Raw genomic sequence first — 18656 nt, forward strand, 5'->3', positions numbered from 1 at the left:
CTCAGAGCGGCAGGTACAGCGAGTAGTCCGAGAGCGCCCAGCGGCGGGCCGGGCGGCCGGTGCGGCCGATCATGGGCAGCTTCTGCACGTAGCGGGAGGCCGGGCCCGGCCCGTAGGGCGCGGGGAAGGCGGTCTGGAAGAGGCGCCCGCGGCAGCGCCGCCCCGCCTGCCGCCCGGCGATGATGAAGCGGAAGTGCGGGGCGCCGCGCGGGGCGAAACGGCTCTTCTGGAAGACGTCGCGCGTGCCGGCGCCCGGGCCCTGCTGCCGGGGCGGGCCCCGCGCCCGGTGCACGCGCGGCAGCGGCCTGCCCTCCGGGGGCGCGGGCGCCGAGGCCGACGGGGGCCCCCCGCCGCCCCGCGGGCTCTCGTCGCCCTGCGGGCTGACCACCGCGCTGGCCGTCAGCTGCGGCATTTTCCGCACCGAGTCCGGGGCGGCCGCCGGCTCTTTCTTCTCCCCGGGCGGCCGCGGGGCGGTGGGCGCAGGCTGGCCCGTGCCGAAGCGGATAGCCAAGCTGTCACCGAAGAAGGCGTAGAGCTCCCGGTAGATGTCCGCCAGGGTCACTGAAGGAAAGGGGTCCTCAGGCCCCGCTCCCCCGGGTGGCAGCGGGAGGCCAGACCCAAAGCCTGGCTCCGCACCGCCCCCGGAGGGAGACTCCTGCAGGAGAAGGCTGTCCCAAGGCAGGTCCTCGGAGCGCCGGAGCCCCCTGCCGCCTAGGCCGCCCGCGCTGGGCTCTGCTGCCTGCGCCTTCATCTTCAGCAGTCGCTCCACGGCCACCTGCAGGAGCCAGGAACTGCGATGAACCTGAGCCCGTCAGGTACTCCGCAGGAAGCGTGCCGAGCTCATGCCGGGAAGGGAGGTTGGAAGGGGCTGATACTCACCAGAATGGCTCCGTAAACTTTGTGTCCATCTGCTTTGACCTGGGCATTAGATACAGAATAATCATCCAGTACAGCCTGCAGGTTTGTCCAGTAGGTAGACAGGTGTGGGTACAGGACTCTTTCTACTGCCTAGAAAGAAGAAATGCAATAAGCGCTTCTTTGTTGTGTTGCTTACTGCCTTTCAAGTACCCTTTCCTAGGAAAGACCTAATTTTATCTCTGATCCGAGACAGGGCTCAGTTCTCCTAAATTCTGATTGGGAGAGTCAACCAACGTTTATTTGGAACCTGCTATATGCCCAGGGCTTTGCTAATAAGCAATGGGGATTAAGATAGGATACAAAGTCAGACAATATGAAGTGACCCCACATTACTGCCACATTTGCCAGAGGCTAAGACGGCATAAGTTACAATCATTGCTAACGACACAGATTAAAGAGTTTGCAGACTACAGTGAACACAATCATTAGACAAGTTCTGTTCTCATTTAGATGTAAAGTGTAATTTAAACCATCTGCACAAAAACACCAGAGACACAGACTATACAATTTTAAGTCTTGTAATTAATTTGGGGAAATGCAATTAAGACTTCACAGAGGAAATGACATTTGTTGGATAAGGCACATTTTGGTCATGTGTGCACAGCATGAATATTTGAAGATTTTGACAAAACTCAAAATTCCTAGAAAAACTATAACTGCTGACTCACAAGAAATATGAAAGTTAAAATAATTGAAAGACATTGAAACAGTGGTTGTGTTACAAAGAACACCATGCCAAAATTTACAAAGGTCTACCAAAAAAAGAGTAAAAAAGGTTATCTCAATTTATAAAAACAAATACTTAAAAAACTAATCTTTGCTTCTTCATTCTGTGTGGCCAATACAATCCTGATGCTAAACCTGGACAATACATGAGAGAAACATGATTGATTTAACTCAATATAAATACTTTTGCTGGGCATGGTGGCACATGCCTGTAATCCCAGCAACTGGGGAGGTTGAGGCAGGAGGATCATGAGTTCAAAGCCAGCAACCTAAGTGAGGCCCTAAACAACTTGGTGAGACCCTGTCTCAAAATATAAAATAGGGCTGGGGATGTTGCTCAGTGGTTAAGCACCCCTGATTTCAATCCTGGTACCAAAATAAGTAGACAAATAGTTTTAAACTTTAGCAAACCCAATAGTATAAAAGTTTTGGGTTTTCTTTAAGACGATACCATGGCCAAGTTGAGTTTATCCTAGAAATGTAACAATAGATATCAAAAAATCCAGTTGGTGTGGTGGTGTGCACCTATAGTCCCAGCTGCTCAGGTGGATGAAGGAGGATGATCACTTGAGCACAGGAGTTCAGTGCCAGCCAGTCTGAACATATGGTGAGACTCCATCTCAAAAATACAACAAAACAACAACAAAAATTAGGGTTTAGCTCAATGGTGGAGAACTTGCCTAACATGCCTCAGGCCCTGGGCTCCATCCCGAGTACTGGGAGAAAAAATATATATCCATAATCACAATGGCAGATAAAAGCAGAAAAACCTTAGGATCATTTGAAAAGCAGCAGACAGAGCCAGGTGCAGTGACAATCCTATAAACTCACCTACTCAAGAGACTGAGGCAGGAGGATCACAGTTGCCTCAGCAACTTAGCAAGGCCCTAAGCAACTCAGTGAGACTCTGTCTCTAAATAAAATACAAAAAGTGGGTGGGGATGTGCCTTAGTGATTAATGCCCCCACGTTCAATCCTTGTTACCAAAACTAAATAAATAAGAGCGGGGCCTGGGGTTGTAGCTCAGTGGTAGTGCTTGTCAAGCACATGTGAGTCACTGGGTTTGATTCCCAGCACCACATAAAAATAATAAAATAAAGGTATAAAAAAGAAAAAAAATAAATAAAGAATACCTAATTAGAACACATAAAAAATAAAAACCACAAATAAAATAAAAATTAAAAAGAGTTGGGCACAGTGTGGCATACCTGTAATCCCAGTAACTTGGGAAGTTGAGGCAGGAGAATTGCAAGTTGAAGACCAACCTCAGCAACTAGTGAGTCCCTACCTCATTAAAAAAAAAAAAAAAAAAAAAAAAAAAAAAAATCCCAATACCCGCCCCCCCCCCCAAAAAAGTTATTTTCTTATAGCAATAGTCAGTCAGAAACCTATCTGCATCTGTGGGAGATGGTACTGGGGATTGATCCCAGGAGCCCCCTCTATCCCCAACCTTTTTGTTATTTATTTATATAATTTATTTTGGTGTTGGGGACTGACCCCAGAGCTGCTTTGCTGCTTTACATCTGAGCCCTTTTTATTTTTTATTTTGACATAGGGCCTCATTAGGTTGCTTACAGCCTTACTAAATTGCTGAGCCTGGTCTCAATCTTGCAGTCCTCCTGCCTCAGCCTCCTGAGTTGCTGGGATTATGGGTACAAAAATAACATTTCTTAACTGAAAAAAGAAATTTAGAAAAAGCACTCCATAGAAGTTCAATATTAATTAATAATAAAACTAAGAACATATAATAATTTTACTAATCTGAGAATATGTAATACATATACACAGTAAAAATTACCCTAAGTGGGAAAGTTTATCAGCACTTTTTTTTTCCCTTGGTACTGGTGATTGAATCCAGGGTGCTTAAACACTGAGCCATATCCCTGGCCCTTTTTTGTATTTTATTTAGAGACAGGGTCTCACTAAGCTGCTGAGGCTGGCTTTGAACATGAGGTCCTCCTGCCTCAGCCTCCCAACCTACTGGGATTACAGGCATTCGCCACAGCGTCTGGCTAGCACTTTTTTTTTTTTTTCAACAAGGTGCTGAGAATTGAATCTAGGGCTTCATGCATGCTAGGCAAGCTCACTACCATTGAGTTACACACCCTACCACTTCTTTGAAAATTGGAAATGACAAAATTACCTTACATAAAACAGTACTAGTGATCCTTGCAATAAATTTTAGAAAGCATTACAATTAGAAAAGAAAGCTGCCATCATTTGCACACATCGTCATCTACATTAAAACCTCAAAAGAATTTTCAGTGATAGTTTAGGAAAATAGATGGATCAATACGCAAAAAGTCAACTGCATTTCTGTATACCAACAAAAACCAAAACCATGAAGACACCATTCATTGCAGCAGCATCAAGGACAAAGGATCTAAGAATAAATGTAATAAAAGAGGCTGGGAATGCAGCTTAGTGGTAGAACACTTGCTGCCTAACAAGCTCATCTGATCCCCAACATGAAAAAATATATTTATGTGGGAGGAGGGGGAGTATCCTTAGAGAAATTATGAAAGCATCCTAAAAGACTGAAAACCTTAAAAAAAATAAGGAAATACATTTCCATGGTCAAAACAACTTAATGATGTCACTTTTCTCCAAAACTAATATTTTCTGTATAATTCCAAGAAAAATCTCCACAGCAGCAAACAATTATTCCAAGAATGCAAGAATGGCTCAGTATAAAAACCCACTAATAGGGGTTGCAAATTAGTGCAGCCACTCTGGAAAGCAGTGTGAAGATCCTTAGAAAACTTGGAATGGACCCACCATTTGACCCAGCTATCCCACTCCTCGGCCTATACCCAAAGGACTTAAAATCAGCATACTACAGAGATACAGCCACATCAATGTTCTATAGCTGCTCAATTCACAATAGCCAGACTGTGGAACCAACCTAGATGTCCTTCAATTGATGAATGGATAAAGAAACTGTAATATATATATATATATATATATATATATATTGATATATACACACACACACACACACACACACACACACACACAATGGAATATTACTCAGCCATAAAGAATGATAAAATTATGGCATTTGCAGGCAAATGTATGAAATTGGAGAATATCACGCTAAGTGAGATAAGCCAATCTCAAAAAGCCAAAGGATGAATGATATCGCTAATAAGTGGATGATGACATATAATGGAGGGAGGGAAAGGTTAGTGTTAGGGTTAGAGTTAGGGTTAGGGAGGGGGGCAAGTATGGAGGAAGGAAGGACTGTATAGAGGGAAAAGAGGGGTGGGAGGGGTGGGGGGAAGGGAAAAAATAACAGAATGAATCAAACAACATTACTCTATGTAAATTTATGATTACACAAATGGTATGCCTTTACGCCATGTACAAACAGAAACAACATGTATCCCATTTGTTTACAATAAAAAAAATACATTATTATTAAAAAAAAGAATAATAAAATTATGGCATTTGCAGGCAAATGGATGAAATTAGAGAATATCATGCTAAGTGAGATAAGCCAATCTCAAAAAACCAAAGGACGAATGATCTCCCTGATAAGCGGATGACACATAATGGGGGGTGGGAGGGGTGCAAGAATGGAGGAAGGACGGACTGTATAGAGGGAAAAGAGGGGTGGGAGGGGTGGGGGGGAAGGAAAAAATGTCAAAATGAATCAAACCTCATTACCCTATGTGAATGTATGATTACGCAAATGGTATGCTGTTACTCCATGTACAAACAGAAACAACATGTATCCCATTTGTTTACAATAAAAAAAAAAACTATTATACCTGTCATATTAACAGAACTAAGACACAAAATCATTTGGTAATCTCTATAGAGATGCTAAAAAGATTTGACAACATTCAATAGCTATTCATATTTAAAATACTCAATACAAGAGGAACTGAGACTATTTCTAAATGGGCAGGAATTTATAATACGAGGTTATATAAACATTTGCCACAAAGGACTTTTGAAGGGATAAAACATTTTATATGCAGAAAGTCAAACTAAGTCTGGCTTAAGGCAAGAACTCAATACATGGCAACAGCAAGCACATATCCTTTTCATGATAAAAGACACACACCAGTACTATTTTTTCCAACACAATCAGGAACTCTTGTGGCTCTGTGAGAAAGACCAGGGTCCTCACCTTCCAACCAAGAGCATGCAGCCCCACCACAGCCCCATAGTGAGAGCAGAGAGGCCGCACAGGGTCTGCCAGGACTTTCTGCAGGGAAAGCAGGATCTGCTGATAGAGGCCACTTACAAGGTCCCCATGAGTCCTGTGAGAGCAACATTCAGTCACAGAAAGGAATGAGGCACAGCACTACCCAACTGGGTCGACATGGCACACACAGAGACTAGTATTTTCGTGGCACTTGGGGGCATGCTAAGGTAAGTGGACAAGGCTGCCAGGGGTGACTGGCCCAAGGGCTGAAGGAACAATACCTCTGTATATTTGTAGAATCCCAGTGTGCCACAGCACACCAGCTAGGCAGCTCTAAAGAAAGAAGTTCCCATCCTCTAACATACAGCCTCAAACCAGAGGATTCACCCCACCTCCCTACCCCCACCCATTTGAGTGCAGCAACCCCACCCTTTGTTAAGGCCCGGTGGCTACCAGAAGATGTGGCTGAGTAGAAGGGCAGCCCCATCCCGCAGAGTCCAGTGGTCATTCAGGGGGTTGATGGAGGCAGCCAGCGGCTCCAAAACGCAGTAAAGAACACTGCCCACCAGGGAGCGGACATAGGGCCCCAGGCAGAGGTGTGGGTTACGAACCAGGCTCCGTGCTACCTGCAGCAGCCGGTGCAGCTGCTCCAGGTCATGGCTTACAGATTTCACCTGTTGGTAGAGAGGGTGGCTTAGAGGGACACAAGGGAGCAGGCAGGAGCCTACCATTCCGGCAGCACCATCAGTGAGCCCTACACACTGCTGGGTCATCTCCCCACCCAGACTGGTCACTTACCCCACTGACCACATAAACAAAGTAAGGCAGGAGTGCTGCGATCTTGGAGTTCGTCTGCAGGTCCTGCAGAGCGACCTGAAAGGAAGGGACCAGGATGCACTAAAACTATCCTCCCAAGATTAAACTGCCTGGTTCTGGAGAATAGTTAAGCACCATCTTCGTGTATTTCTGTGTTAAGTGTTCTTTAATCCAACAATTGTCAATTTAACCTACAGAAACACACTATAATGCAGTCACACACAGCACTGTCTGTAATAATAAAAAAGTGAATAAAACTAAATGGTCAATATTTTTAAATAAAAAAAGCAAGTTGTAAAACCAGATGTTTAATATAATGCCCTTAGGTTTATATTAGAGTAACCATAGCTTATACATTCGGGAAATATGAGTGGAGAAACGGAACACTCTACTTTGTGTGTTTTTATATTATATGTACTCCTACAATAAATGTATTGTTATTACTTTTATAGGCAAAATAAATTTATTAGAGTGAGTAAAAGCATCTCAGTCCTGAATCTTTACCACCTGGACCTCCCAAACGCCTCTGAAAAAGAATCCTAAATCTAGTAGCCATGAAAACAGACAACAGGAGAGTGAGAAAGGAGCTCAGCCCCCAGGCCCCAGAGCCAGACAACTACACTGTGCCTAGGGAAGAGGAACCAAGCTGTTTTTGTTTTTGTTTTTTTCTTGCAGTGCTGGAATCAAACCCAAGACCTCACATATGCTAGGCAAGCACTACAGCTGAGCTATATACCTTCAGCTATGAGGCAAGGAATGAATGACAGCACTGGTGCTAATTTGGCAAAGGAAATATCTGCAGCCAGACACATGAAAACATGAAGGATATAAAACATTCACATAAACTGGGTAAGGTAGCCCACAACCGTAATCTCAGTAACTCAGGAGGATTGCAAGCCATCTAGTAAAACCCTGTCTCAAAATACAATGTGCTGGGGCTAGCCATGGTGGCATGCCTGCAATCCCAGTGGTTTGGAAGGATGAGGCAGGACGATCAGAGTTTCAAAACCAGCTTCAACAACTTAGTGAGACCCTGGCTCTAAATAAAATATAAAAAAGGGCTGGGGATGTGGCTCAGTGGCTAAATGCCCCTGAGTTCAATCCCCAGTACCAACTAAATAAATTAAATTAATGGGCTAGGGATGCAGATCAGTGGTAGAACAATTCTTAATATGCCCAAGGCCTTGGGTTTAACTGCCAGTACCACATACACACACAAAAAAAGCCATGTGATTGAGCAAACCACCTTCTGTCCAGAGACAGATGAGACTGAAAGGACAGATGACAGGCGGTGTCCAGCAGGCCCTGTGGAGCCCAGAGGCTAAAGCAGCTTGGGCTATATGAGGCCCAGGGACCAAGTGCTGCAGAGCAGGTCAGGCACACAACTCCGGCTTCTTCTATTGGCTCTTCTCTTTTCCTGCCCAAGTCCAGGCAAATAAAGGATGCAATATGGATGCCTCATCTGACCCCAGGTCAACAGATACCACAAAGAATGGGCTCTAGAATGAAGCTGTGAGGGAGTCCCCCCAGGGCCCTGCCCAGCTAATCATTCCCCAAGGAACAACAAAAGCTACTAGAGGATCAAGGGGTGAGGAGTGATAGGAAGGCTGGCTCACAGCACTATACCCACCCTGAGAACAGCTTCCACCCATACTGGTCAGCTGGTCTGGAGAAGCCAAGAACTAGGTAACTGAAATAATTTCATGGTGATTTAAAAGTCTGACTTGAGCTCCACTTGGACCCACTCACTCACCTTCATCAACTGTGGATCATCCCCTAGCACAGCCCGTGTCACTTGCTGATAGTACTTGAGCAGGTCATCCGTAAGTGAAGAGACCGCACTGGGCACTGCAAGGGGATGGGCAGGAAGTGGTCAGGTGGAGAGCTGGCCCAACCCACCTCTGCCTACTCCCCCCGACACCCACCACTGACACATCCACAAGGAGCCCATTCAAACAGCCACAGCGCGGAGACTTCAGCTGTGCTCAGGAGCCTGCTGCCCCCTGGCCATGCAGGCTCCACACCTCGGTGCTCTCTGCAGGCATTTCTGCTCAGTCCTCAAGCCCCAAACTGATAAGTCTCAAGCTCCGTGGAGCTCTGTTAGCAGATGCTGAAGTAGCATCTCTACCTTGCCCAGTTTATGTGAATGTTTTATATCCTTCATGAGACACCTCCCCTCAGAGACCTCCAGCTTGCTGCCCAGATTTCTGTTCTGGCCTACAACACACTGCATCATGACTGGTTACAGGTCTGGGATCCCACCTCCAACTCTGAGCAGGGACCAGTACCTGGTCAGAACACAGTACAAGGTAGGCATCACAAAATGCTTGTCAGATGCAGGCACTGAGGCACACAGGCCCTACCCTCAGCCCCTAAAAGAGGAAAGTTCTGCTAGAGGTCCTATCCCCCATGCTATCCCTTACCTGATCCTTGAGGTGCCAGGTTCCCTTTGCCATCCAGGTAGGAAACATGAACTAGACCCAAGTCAGAGATGTGTTAGGCTGGAATTTTCCCACTCAACACAACATCTTCCCCTCCAAATTCTGCCCCATCCACCACCAGCCCAATACCACTGTTGACCACCCAGCTGCTGTCCCCACCCCATGCAGGACCCTAGCAGCCACCTCTGACAGCTGTTTCTGCACAGCCTTTGGGGATGTTGGTAGCCAGAGCCAGCTCCACCAGGTTCACCTCCCGGTCCTCTGGAAAGTAGAGTTCACCCTCCCTGGCAGGGCGCAGAGGCAATGCCTCCTGGGACCCATAACCACACACAGCCTGGAAAAGGAAAAGAGATTAGAGAGCAGCCTGAATCTAGGGAAGGAAGAGATGCCACAAGCAGGCTCTACTGCCTAGAACAGGGAGCCTATGTCTGAGGGAAGTCCAGAGGTCCCAAGAGAAGTAGAGGAAGTCTGGGACTCATAGCCACTGCTGGGCATTTGGCTGGAGCATCCACAGCTTGCTGGATCAAGGGGTAAACAAAGCCCCTCCTCACATAACTGTGGAGGTTCTAAGCCCCACCCCTGAGCTGCTAGACCTCCTTATTTGTACTTACCCAACTCTGAACACTCACTACCTCTCCTAACCACACTCATCTTTCACGGCCCTGCCCAGAACAACTACACACAGACATGCTAACGCCACATGACTGCTCAGGTTCCCCCTTACCCAGAATGCCCTGTTTTCCTTCAGGATTACACTAAACCAAGTCCAAGTTCTTTGCCCCACTTGAGGCTTAGCTCAAGTCCCACCTCTTCCAATAAGCCTTCCCTACCCTTGAGGTCCCCACTGGCCTCCTCACCACTCTGTTCAGAACTTACACCCCTATGGCCTAAACCCAGCACCTGGCATCGGTCCTGCTGTTGCGGTGTTCAGTCTTCATGTCTCATCACATTGCTAACCCTGAGCTGAACATGGACGTGAGTTCATTCTTGTGCTACCTGAGCCCTCTGTGGCCTGCACCTCACTCACCTCCACACTGCTCCACCGGAGGGCCCTGTTGAAATCCTCCACTGTCAGCTTCCGCCGTTTGGTGTGCTTCATGAACTGAGAGCTATTCTAGGAGGGGAGAAACAGAAGCTGTCAGGAGACAGGAAGTAGCAGGTGTAGTCCAAGCAAAATGGACTACACTGGGGAGGAGGCAAAGGGGACACACCAGTGACAGAGTCTTCATTCCAGTTCAGCTCTTACTCAAACAACCCCTCCGGAGTCACGTCTCACATGTAAAATGTGACAAACCTACCTGGCCAGAGGGGCTGTTGTGAGGAGTACAAGAAAATGCCTGATGAGCACTTCATCTGCTGGCAGCCTGGCTGGCTAGACAGGAGCTTAGTCCAGGTATGACTACCTCCATGCCCTCGAAGCACAGTGAGGTGCCCAACATGCACTTGCTAAGTGAATCAGTGTGGGAGGAGGTGAGGAAGAAACAGAGGGCAGGGTGTTAGGTCCTGAGGGAAGCACCTGTGTGGCTTCTCTGAGACGGTAGCACACATCCTCAGCGAGAAGAGCTGCCACTTCATCACTCAACTCCAGACCTGTGCTCTCTGCCATGAGCCGGACTGACTCCCGAGGAATCTCCACAAAGCGCCGCTCTTCTCGCTCTGACATGGCCCCGGTGGAGCTGGGCGTAGAGACAGAAGGTTTGAAATGCTACCCTCAGCATCCCTGGGCATCTAGGAGCACAGGTCGAGACCCTCTCAACCAATCCCTGAACAGAAGGCTCGGATATCCAGGTGAGGAAAATGAGTTTCAGGGAAGAAAGCAGGCTGGGCAGTGAGCAGACAATGGAGAAGCTAGAGAAAAGTGTCTGCCTCTTGGGTTCACAGAGCTGAGTCCCCACTGTACCCTGCCACTTACTACGTGAATGTGGCCAAGAACTTTATCCTCTGAACACAGTATTCTAAATAGGGGCAATAATCCCTACCCTAACTCAGGATTGCTGTGAAGATAAAATGGATGATATCTGAGAAAATCAGGAACTCGAACACTACTCCAGAGCTGGGGGGGAGCTTAGCGGTAGAACACCTGCCTAGCATGCAAAAGGCCCTGGGTTCCACCCCCAGCACAAGAAAAAAGAACCAGCACCACAAAGGGAACACTACACCAACAAAAAAATGTCATCACCATTAACTACAAACAAAAATTTCATGCCCTTTTTTCATTCTTACTACAAGCACCATCAACTAATTTTTGATGAAAAGACTTTAATCTTCACACTGCATTGCTAAAAAATCTCTGTAATGTTCCCATATTGCTTATGAAAAAGAGGCCAAGATCCCTGGTTTGACATATTACTTTTGGTCCCAAATGTTCACATTTGTTCACACTGATCCCTCGTCCAGTAAAACCAGCCTAGTGTCTTCCCACCTTGCCTCATGACCGTCTACCTGGCCTTCGCTCAGACTGGTTTCCCCCCACTCTCCGTTCCCTCCCTCTCCTTTTGGTAAGGCACATCCAGTCTCTCAGATCTTCTGTACCATATGCCATCTGGGCGTGCTAGGCTTTTAGAGGCTGGGCTTTTTGCCCATGTGTCTGGTCTTCCCCAGTCTGGCTGCAAGGACTAAATGCAGGAACCTGCTCTGTTCACAGGATATGGCAGAATAAGAATCTAACAAAAACAGAACTGATGGCCGGCCGACTCCAACGATGCGCACTGCAGCTGGAAGGTAGGCCCACGCACAATTCAAAGTGAGACCACAGCACCATAGGTAGCAAAGTCCAGTTTCAAGACGACCCACCCAGACACTGCTCCCACTACTCTCTTGGGGGACTCTTGTTCTTTATCCCTAAATGCAACGAGCTTCCTACTTGGCTTCCACAGCTCTCCTCCTGATGGCTCCCAACAGCTTTAATTTTTTTTTTTTTTTTTGGTACCAGGGGATTGAACTCAGAGACACTCAACCACTGAGCCACATCCCCAGCCCTATTTTGTACTTTATTTAGAGACAGGGTCTCACTGAGTTGCTTAGTGCCTTGCTGTTGATGAGACTGGCTTTTGAACTCGAGATTCTCCTGTTTCAGCCTCCAGAACTGCTGGGATTACAGGCATGGGCCACCATGCCCAGCCCCACTTGCTTTTGAAATAAAGAATATCTGGACCATGCCCCAGAGGCTGCATATACCTGCCTACACTTATATTAAAGTTTTCTCTCCTGTGTTCTATCCCCCTTTCACTTCCTCAAAACACCTGATTTCAAGAGCTTTACATTGTTTCTTCTGCTTGAAACTCTGATTGTCTTCCACCCTGATTTCTTTCACTAGTGAATTCCTACTTAGTCCTTAGAATCAGTTCAAATGTCACTTTCCCAGATTGCCTAAATGTTCCTGTACTCTGCCTTTGAGGCAGTTTTAGAAGTTTGTAGAACCAGGCACAGTGGCTCACACCTGTAACCCCAGTGGCTGGGGAGGCTAAGGCAGGAAGAATGCAAGTTCAAAGTCAGCCTCAGCAACTTAGTGAGGCTCTAAGCAACTCAGCCAAGACCTTTTCTCTATATTAAAAATAAAAAGGGTTGGAAGTGTGGCTCAATGGTTAAGTGCCCTGGGTTCAATCCCTGTACGCCTCCTCCCCCCAAAAAAAGTTTGTACACGTTTGTGTGACTTTTTAATTAACACCTACCTACCCACTGGACTATATAAGCTCCACGGCGGCAAGGATCACATCTGTTTGCTCACCTTTGCATCCCCAGCATCCAGCAGTGTCACCACATACTAGATCTCCAATAAACACTTGCTGAAAGAAGGAAGAAAGAATGGCTATTTTACTAAGTACATAAATTGCCTGAGGAACTTGGCCTCACTATTGGATCACCTTATTGGATCTTCATTTACAATGACATACGTTTATACATTTTGTCATTTCACAGCCAAGGTAATCAAACCGGAGAGAGATCCACGTTACCTGACTGGTCCAAGATGACCCAGTGAGCGCTAAGTAGGGAGCAGGGATTCACACCCTTTCTCTAATCATTCCACCGCACTGCACTCAGGCCCAGCCAGCTTGTGCGGGAAGGAGGCCTGGATTAGCAGCCCAAAGAAAGTGGCGTTGGAGACCCACCGCTCGGTGGCCCTCGGGGTCCCGATCTGCGGAACGGGAGCACTAGTCTTGCCGTGGCGGAAGTTTCCTACGATGCCCCTGCTAGGACCCGCAAGGTCCGGCCTGTGACCAAGGGCTTTCGCGCCTCGGCTCCTCTCCCGCACACCCTCAGCCTCGGGTTACTCTGGCAGGAGGCGGGGGAACTGACCTCTGCGATCCTGCAGGTCCTGTCCTCCCACCCAGCTGGCTCAGCCGCGACGCAGAGGGCGTGGGGTGGGGTAGAGGAGGTCAGGGTTCACGGAACTTGGGTCACGTGCGCAGCGAAGTGGGCGGGCCCCCGCAGAGCGGGCTCCGAGGGCCGTGAGGGAGCGGCCCGCGGAGCGACGGGGAGCCCTGGGGCTCGGCCGGGCCTGCTCACCTGAGGGCTTCCGCGCGGCGAGGGCAGCTAGCGAGGCTGCGGCGGCGGCGGCTGCAGCTCCCGCTCACCCAGCTCGCACTAATTCCCTCTCTCCGCGCCCAGGCACCACCCTCCAGGAGCCCAGCCAATCGCCGGCCGCCTCGAGAAGTTCCCGCCCTCCAGGAGCTTTCCCGCCACGTGATTAGCCAGTGAGAACGCGCGGCGCCGACTCTGGGCGCCGAGGATCACGTGATGCTGAAGGCTCTAGCTTCTTAAAGCAACAGCTCTGCGAGTTTGCGAGGCAGGCGTGTGTGATTTGGCTTACGTTTAATAAACATGTTCTCTAATCCCAGCTACTCCGGAGGCTGAGGCAGGAAGCTCGCAAGTGCAAGACTGAAGTGAGCCTCAGTAGCTTTGTGAGCCCCTGTCTCAAAACTGGGATTGGGAATGTAGCTCAGTGGTAGAGCATCTGTGGGTCCAATGCCCAGTACCAAAAAAAAAAAAAAAAAAAAAAAAAGTATTCTTTAGGAAAAGCATTTCCAGTCCCTTAATTTTTTTTCTGTTGCCCAATTTGTGACCACTTGCAATTTCGCGACTGTAGTAAAAAGCTTCAGACCTAGTTTTCCTGCTTAACCTACCTCTCCAACATCACCCAACCTGCCTCTTCCCCTTCCTGAAAGTGGGGCTTCCAGCAGCTGTTCTCTGCGGGCAAAAGAAACTTTTGACAGGACCAAACGCCTGGTGCAAGCTTTGAATTCTGTCCAGTGAGCCAAATATAAGCCCTCCCCTGCCTCCATACTTTTTGACCAATTTATAGGAACATACTACCCTGATAGCCCCCTTTTCTGAACTCCCACTCAGTTCTCAACTGATAAACAGTGGGCTTACTGAATAAAGGATGGTATTTGGGACCACCGACTTGAGTTCCAATTTTTGACACACCCTGGGGCAAATTAACGACATTTCCCCTCATGTACCAAATGAGGTTGCGATGCCCACCTCAGAAGTTTTGTTGTAGATTAAACGAGATAATTGTGAAAGCACCTGGCAGAGGGGATTCTGAACTGCCACTGACGCATCGCAAGGGAGACAGTGGATTGCTTTAGGTTCGCCCAAGAAGGGGTAGTTTGTACCCAGCTATTTTTCCCCATCCCCCCCCCCCCATGGAGATTGAACTGAGGGGCACTCTACCACTGAGCTAACCCACACTCTTTTGAGACACGGTCTTGCTAAATTACTGAGGTTGGCCTCTGGAGTGGCTTCCATTACAAGCCTGCAACACCAAACCGGGCTTAATTAGTTTTTCATCTTTATTATTTATTTTTAAATTATTTGCAATGTAGAGGAGTGAACCCAGGGCATTCTACCACTGAGCTACACCGCCAGCCCTTTTATTTATTTTAGTTCCAGAAGGGCGATTTCTGCGGGGGAGTATTGTGTATCTATCCTCCCCCACCCTTCCTCCTCCTCAGGGCTAGATGCTCCTGCCTAGAAAAGAATATCCCCTGGGATTCAGTGCCCTGAAAACCAGATGGATAGAACTAGGGTTGCTATAGCAACCCCACCTGAGGAGACCGACCCACTTAGTCTCTTATAGTTACATTGAGTAACATTGGAGTGGTTTCCTGCTTCAATGGCTGAGTGTCTGCCCACCTCTGTGAAAGGAAGGAGAGAGGAGGACCCCCTGAAGGTGTCTGATCATCAGCTCAGCCTCACCTGAGTGCTGGTGGATCTCCTAAGGTTTATTGGTCTGTAGGCAGGAGGGCATGGAGGAAGGCCTGGCCTGGCAGACATTGTGAAGCTGTATCCCACCTGTTTAGGGCTCATTTGTGCCCAATTAGAGTTCAGGCAGAGGCCAGGGAAGGCAGTTGTGAGAGCCACGTGGCCACAGATGGGAGAAAGGTGGCTACCACTCACTCTCCCCACACCTAGTACCTGGCAAGAACTATAATGGCTTTGGAATCAGATCGTTTAAAACAAGAAAGAATATCGGTCCCACTGCTCATTAGCTGCGTGACTTTAGGCACACCAATTCACCTGCCCAGCTTAATTAACTATAAGGCCAGATGCCTATTTCATGGGATTGTTGTTTAGACGCGGTAATGTGCATAAGGGACTTAGCATGTTACTAGGCACATGGTACTTTCTTCCTATTAGCCTGTGACATCTTTAAGAGGCTGTAACTTGCCAGGCATGGTAGTGCATACCTGTAATCCAAGCAACTGAGGAGGCTGAGGCCACAGGAACACAAATTCAAGACCAGCCTCTCTGCAACTTAGACCCTATCTCAAAGTTTTAAAATGTATTATTTATTAAATAAAAAATTATAACAACAAACCAGGCCATTGGTACTGGGAATTGAACCTAGGGGTACTTTACCACTGAGTTATATTCCAGTCCTTTTTGTTTCATAATTACTTTTTTTGTGTGTGGTGCTGGGGATTGAACCCAGGACCTTGTGCTTGACAGGTAAGCACTCTACAAAGTGAGTTATATCCCCAGCCCAATTTTTTTTGAGACAGGATCTCACTAAGTTGCCCAGGCTGACCTCAATCTTGCGATCCTCCTGCCTCAGCCTCAAGAGTTGCTGTGATTACAAGTGAAGACCACAGCACTTAACCAAGTCTCCATCAGTACCAAGTTCAAAAATTCAGAAGAGCTGGACATGGTAGATACATGTCGGTAATCCCAGGGACTCAGGAGGCTGAGGGTGGAGGAACACAAGTTCATGGCCAGTCTTGGCAATTTAACGAGACCCTGTCTCAAAAAAAAATTGTTTTCAGAAGCGTTCTGGAGAGCATTTCCATCTTCAAGCCACCCCCATTTCCTCTTGCCCAAACGATGCCAGCCTTAGTACCACGACTCCACAAGCACCTTCTCCATTACTCTTCTCCCAGGCTTGGTGTCGCTTCTGGGTCACCCCACACACAACTTACAAATGAGTGGTTCTGAGAACCTGAGAATTTTAGTTTAAATTTAGGAGCTAGAAAAAAATTCTATACCCTCTGTAAGCAATTCATAATACAGTGGAGTGTTACAACAGCTATACCGTTTTTACTGAAACATTCAAGTCAGGCAAAGAAACTTTCAAGCCAACCAATTTGAAAAATCTAGCACAATGCTGACATCTGGATATACAAACATGAAAGGGGAACATGTGAGCCTGTAACTTTCTCAAGAAATTTTCCATTAAAATTTTCACACAATAAAAAATGAAGACACAATAACATAGTTTGGGGTACAACCAGGATTTTTTTTTTTTTTTAATGGTGCTGGGGATTGAATCCAGGGCCTTGTGCATGTGAGACAGGCACTCTACCAACTGAACTGCCCACACATCCCTGCCCTTTTTTTTATTTTGAGACAGGGTCTTCTTAAATTGCTGAGGCTGGCTTTGAACTTGCAATCCTCCTGCCTCAGCCTCTCTAGCCACTGGGATTACAAGTGTGCACCACCACGCCCACCAAGAAGTTGAAAGAGCCTACATCTGTTGAGGAGTGGTGCAAACTCAGAGGAAGAAAAGCACATTCAAGCAACTTTCTTTTACCATGTTCCAGGTATTATTTTGCATCCTTTATCTTATTAGTTTTTTGTTTGTTTTTTGTAATGAGGATTAAATCCAGGGCTTGGCATATACTAGACAAGTGATCTGTCACTGAGCTACATGTCAAGCCTGGCTTTCTGGACCTCAGCACAACTTAAGTGAGACTAGTTATATGGGGGAACTGTCCTGTGTACTATAGAATGTGAAGCAGTCTTCTTGGCTTCTGCCCCCCAAGAGCATCCCCCTACCAGTTAGGACAGCCAAAAATGTCTCGTCATTTCCAAATGTTCCCTGGGGGCCAAAATGACCCTTCAGGTGCCTTATTTTTTTTTCCAAAGACACTTAACCACATCCCCAGCTCTTTTTATTATTTTGAGACAGGGTCTCACTAGGTTGCTTGTAGCCTAGCTAAGTTGCTGAGGTTGGCTTCAAACCTGCAATCCTCCTCTGCCTCAGCCTCCCAAAATGCTGGGTTTACAAGTGTCTGCCACCACGGCCAGCTCAGGTACATTTTATAAACCACGCAATGAAAATACTAGAGGCAGGAACAACCATGTACTTCCCACCCAAGGGGTACATGGCATAGATCTTCCAGACAGAATTAGAATTTCTCAATGTCTAACTCAGGCACGAAACCTTGTATCTACTCCCTACAGTGGATTAAGGCTCTGTGGTAGCCACTTGAACATATAATCTCTGATACAGCAACCTCCAAAGAGGATTGTATGACCATTTTACAATGAGGAAACAAAGTCACTCAGCTAAAACTGAAACTACCTCTATTATCAGTCGAAATACCATGTTTTCTGCTACATACCTGTTTGCAGAGTCAGGGAAAGCTGGGACATGAGGGATAATTGAACCCAGATTTGATAAGATTAATTGGTAGCACAGAAGCAAGCTGGAAAAGGGTATCTCAAGGTGGAAAAGTCTCATGTCTGTTTTTCTTCGTTATAGATGGACACAACACTATTATTTATTTACTTTTATGTGGTGCTGACGACAGAACCCAGGGCCTCATACATGCAAGGCAAGCACTCTACCACTGAGCTACAACCCCAGCCCATTTTTTAAAATATACATTTATTTTTTATGTGGTGCTGAGGATCAAACCCAATGTCTCTCATGTGCTAAGTAAGCACTCTAACACTGACCCACAACACAGTCCATAGTGTTTGTCTAACCTTGTAGGCACTTCATGTATTTTTTTGTGACCCTAATAAGATTATAAACACAGCTTCAGTTCTATTTAATGTAGTAATTAATTAGCAAACACCTCTATTGTTTATACACCCATTTTAGGAAGGGATGTGTTGGAGCCAGGTGCAGAGGAAACTAGGGAGGCTGAGGCAGGAAAATCACAAGTTCCAGGCCAGCTTCAGGAACTTAGGAAATCCTGTCTCAAAATAAAAAACAGGGCTGGGGTTGTGGCTCAGTAGTAGAGCGCTTGCCTAACATGTGAGGCACTGGGTTTGATCCTCAGCACCACATGTAAATAAAGTCCATTGACAACTAAAAAAAAAAAATTAATTAATTAAAAATAAATAAATAAAAAGGGCTGGTGATATAG

General features: G+C 46.9%; 1 protein-coding gene across 4 annotated transcripts; it reads right to left on the reverse strand.

Annotated features, from left to right (window-relative positions):
* Position 1: 1 nt before the first annotated feature.
* On the reverse strand, positions 2-13697 carry TAF6L (TATA-box binding protein associated factor 6 like; the record flags this gene model as incomplete). 4 transcript variants are annotated; one of them, XM_079102169.1, is made up of 12 exons in its annotated part: positions 13564-13697; positions 12785-12842; positions 10574-10733; positions 10085-10171; positions 9241-9391; positions 9040-9090; positions 8370-8464; positions 6599-6673; positions 6254-6474; positions 5783-5915; positions 880-1008; positions 2-775 (listed from the first exon to the last, which is right to left on the reverse strand). In XM_079102169.1, the coding sequence occupies exons 2-12, from the start codon at positions 12799-12801 to the stop codon at positions 2-4; spliced, it is 1893 nt and encodes a 630-aa protein (XP_078958295.1). In that variant the 5' UTR covers positions 12802-12842; positions 13564-13697. The 4 variants fall into 4 exon arrangements, with proteins under 4 accessions (XP_078958295.1, XP_078958297.1, XP_078958296.1 ...); XM_079102171.1 differs by lacking the exon at positions 13564-13697 and adding an exon at positions 13354-13552; XM_079102170.1 differs by lacking the exon at positions 13564-13697 and adding an exon at positions 12959-13342.
* Positions 13698-18656: the final 4959 nt, after the last annotated feature.

Source organism: Sciurus vulgaris (genome assembly GCF_902686455.1).
Source record: "Sciurus vulgaris genome assembly, chromosome: 11".
In the NCBI taxonomy this organism is placed as follows: Eukaryota; Metazoa; Chordata; class Mammalia; order Rodentia; family Sciuridae; genus Sciurus; species Sciurus vulgaris.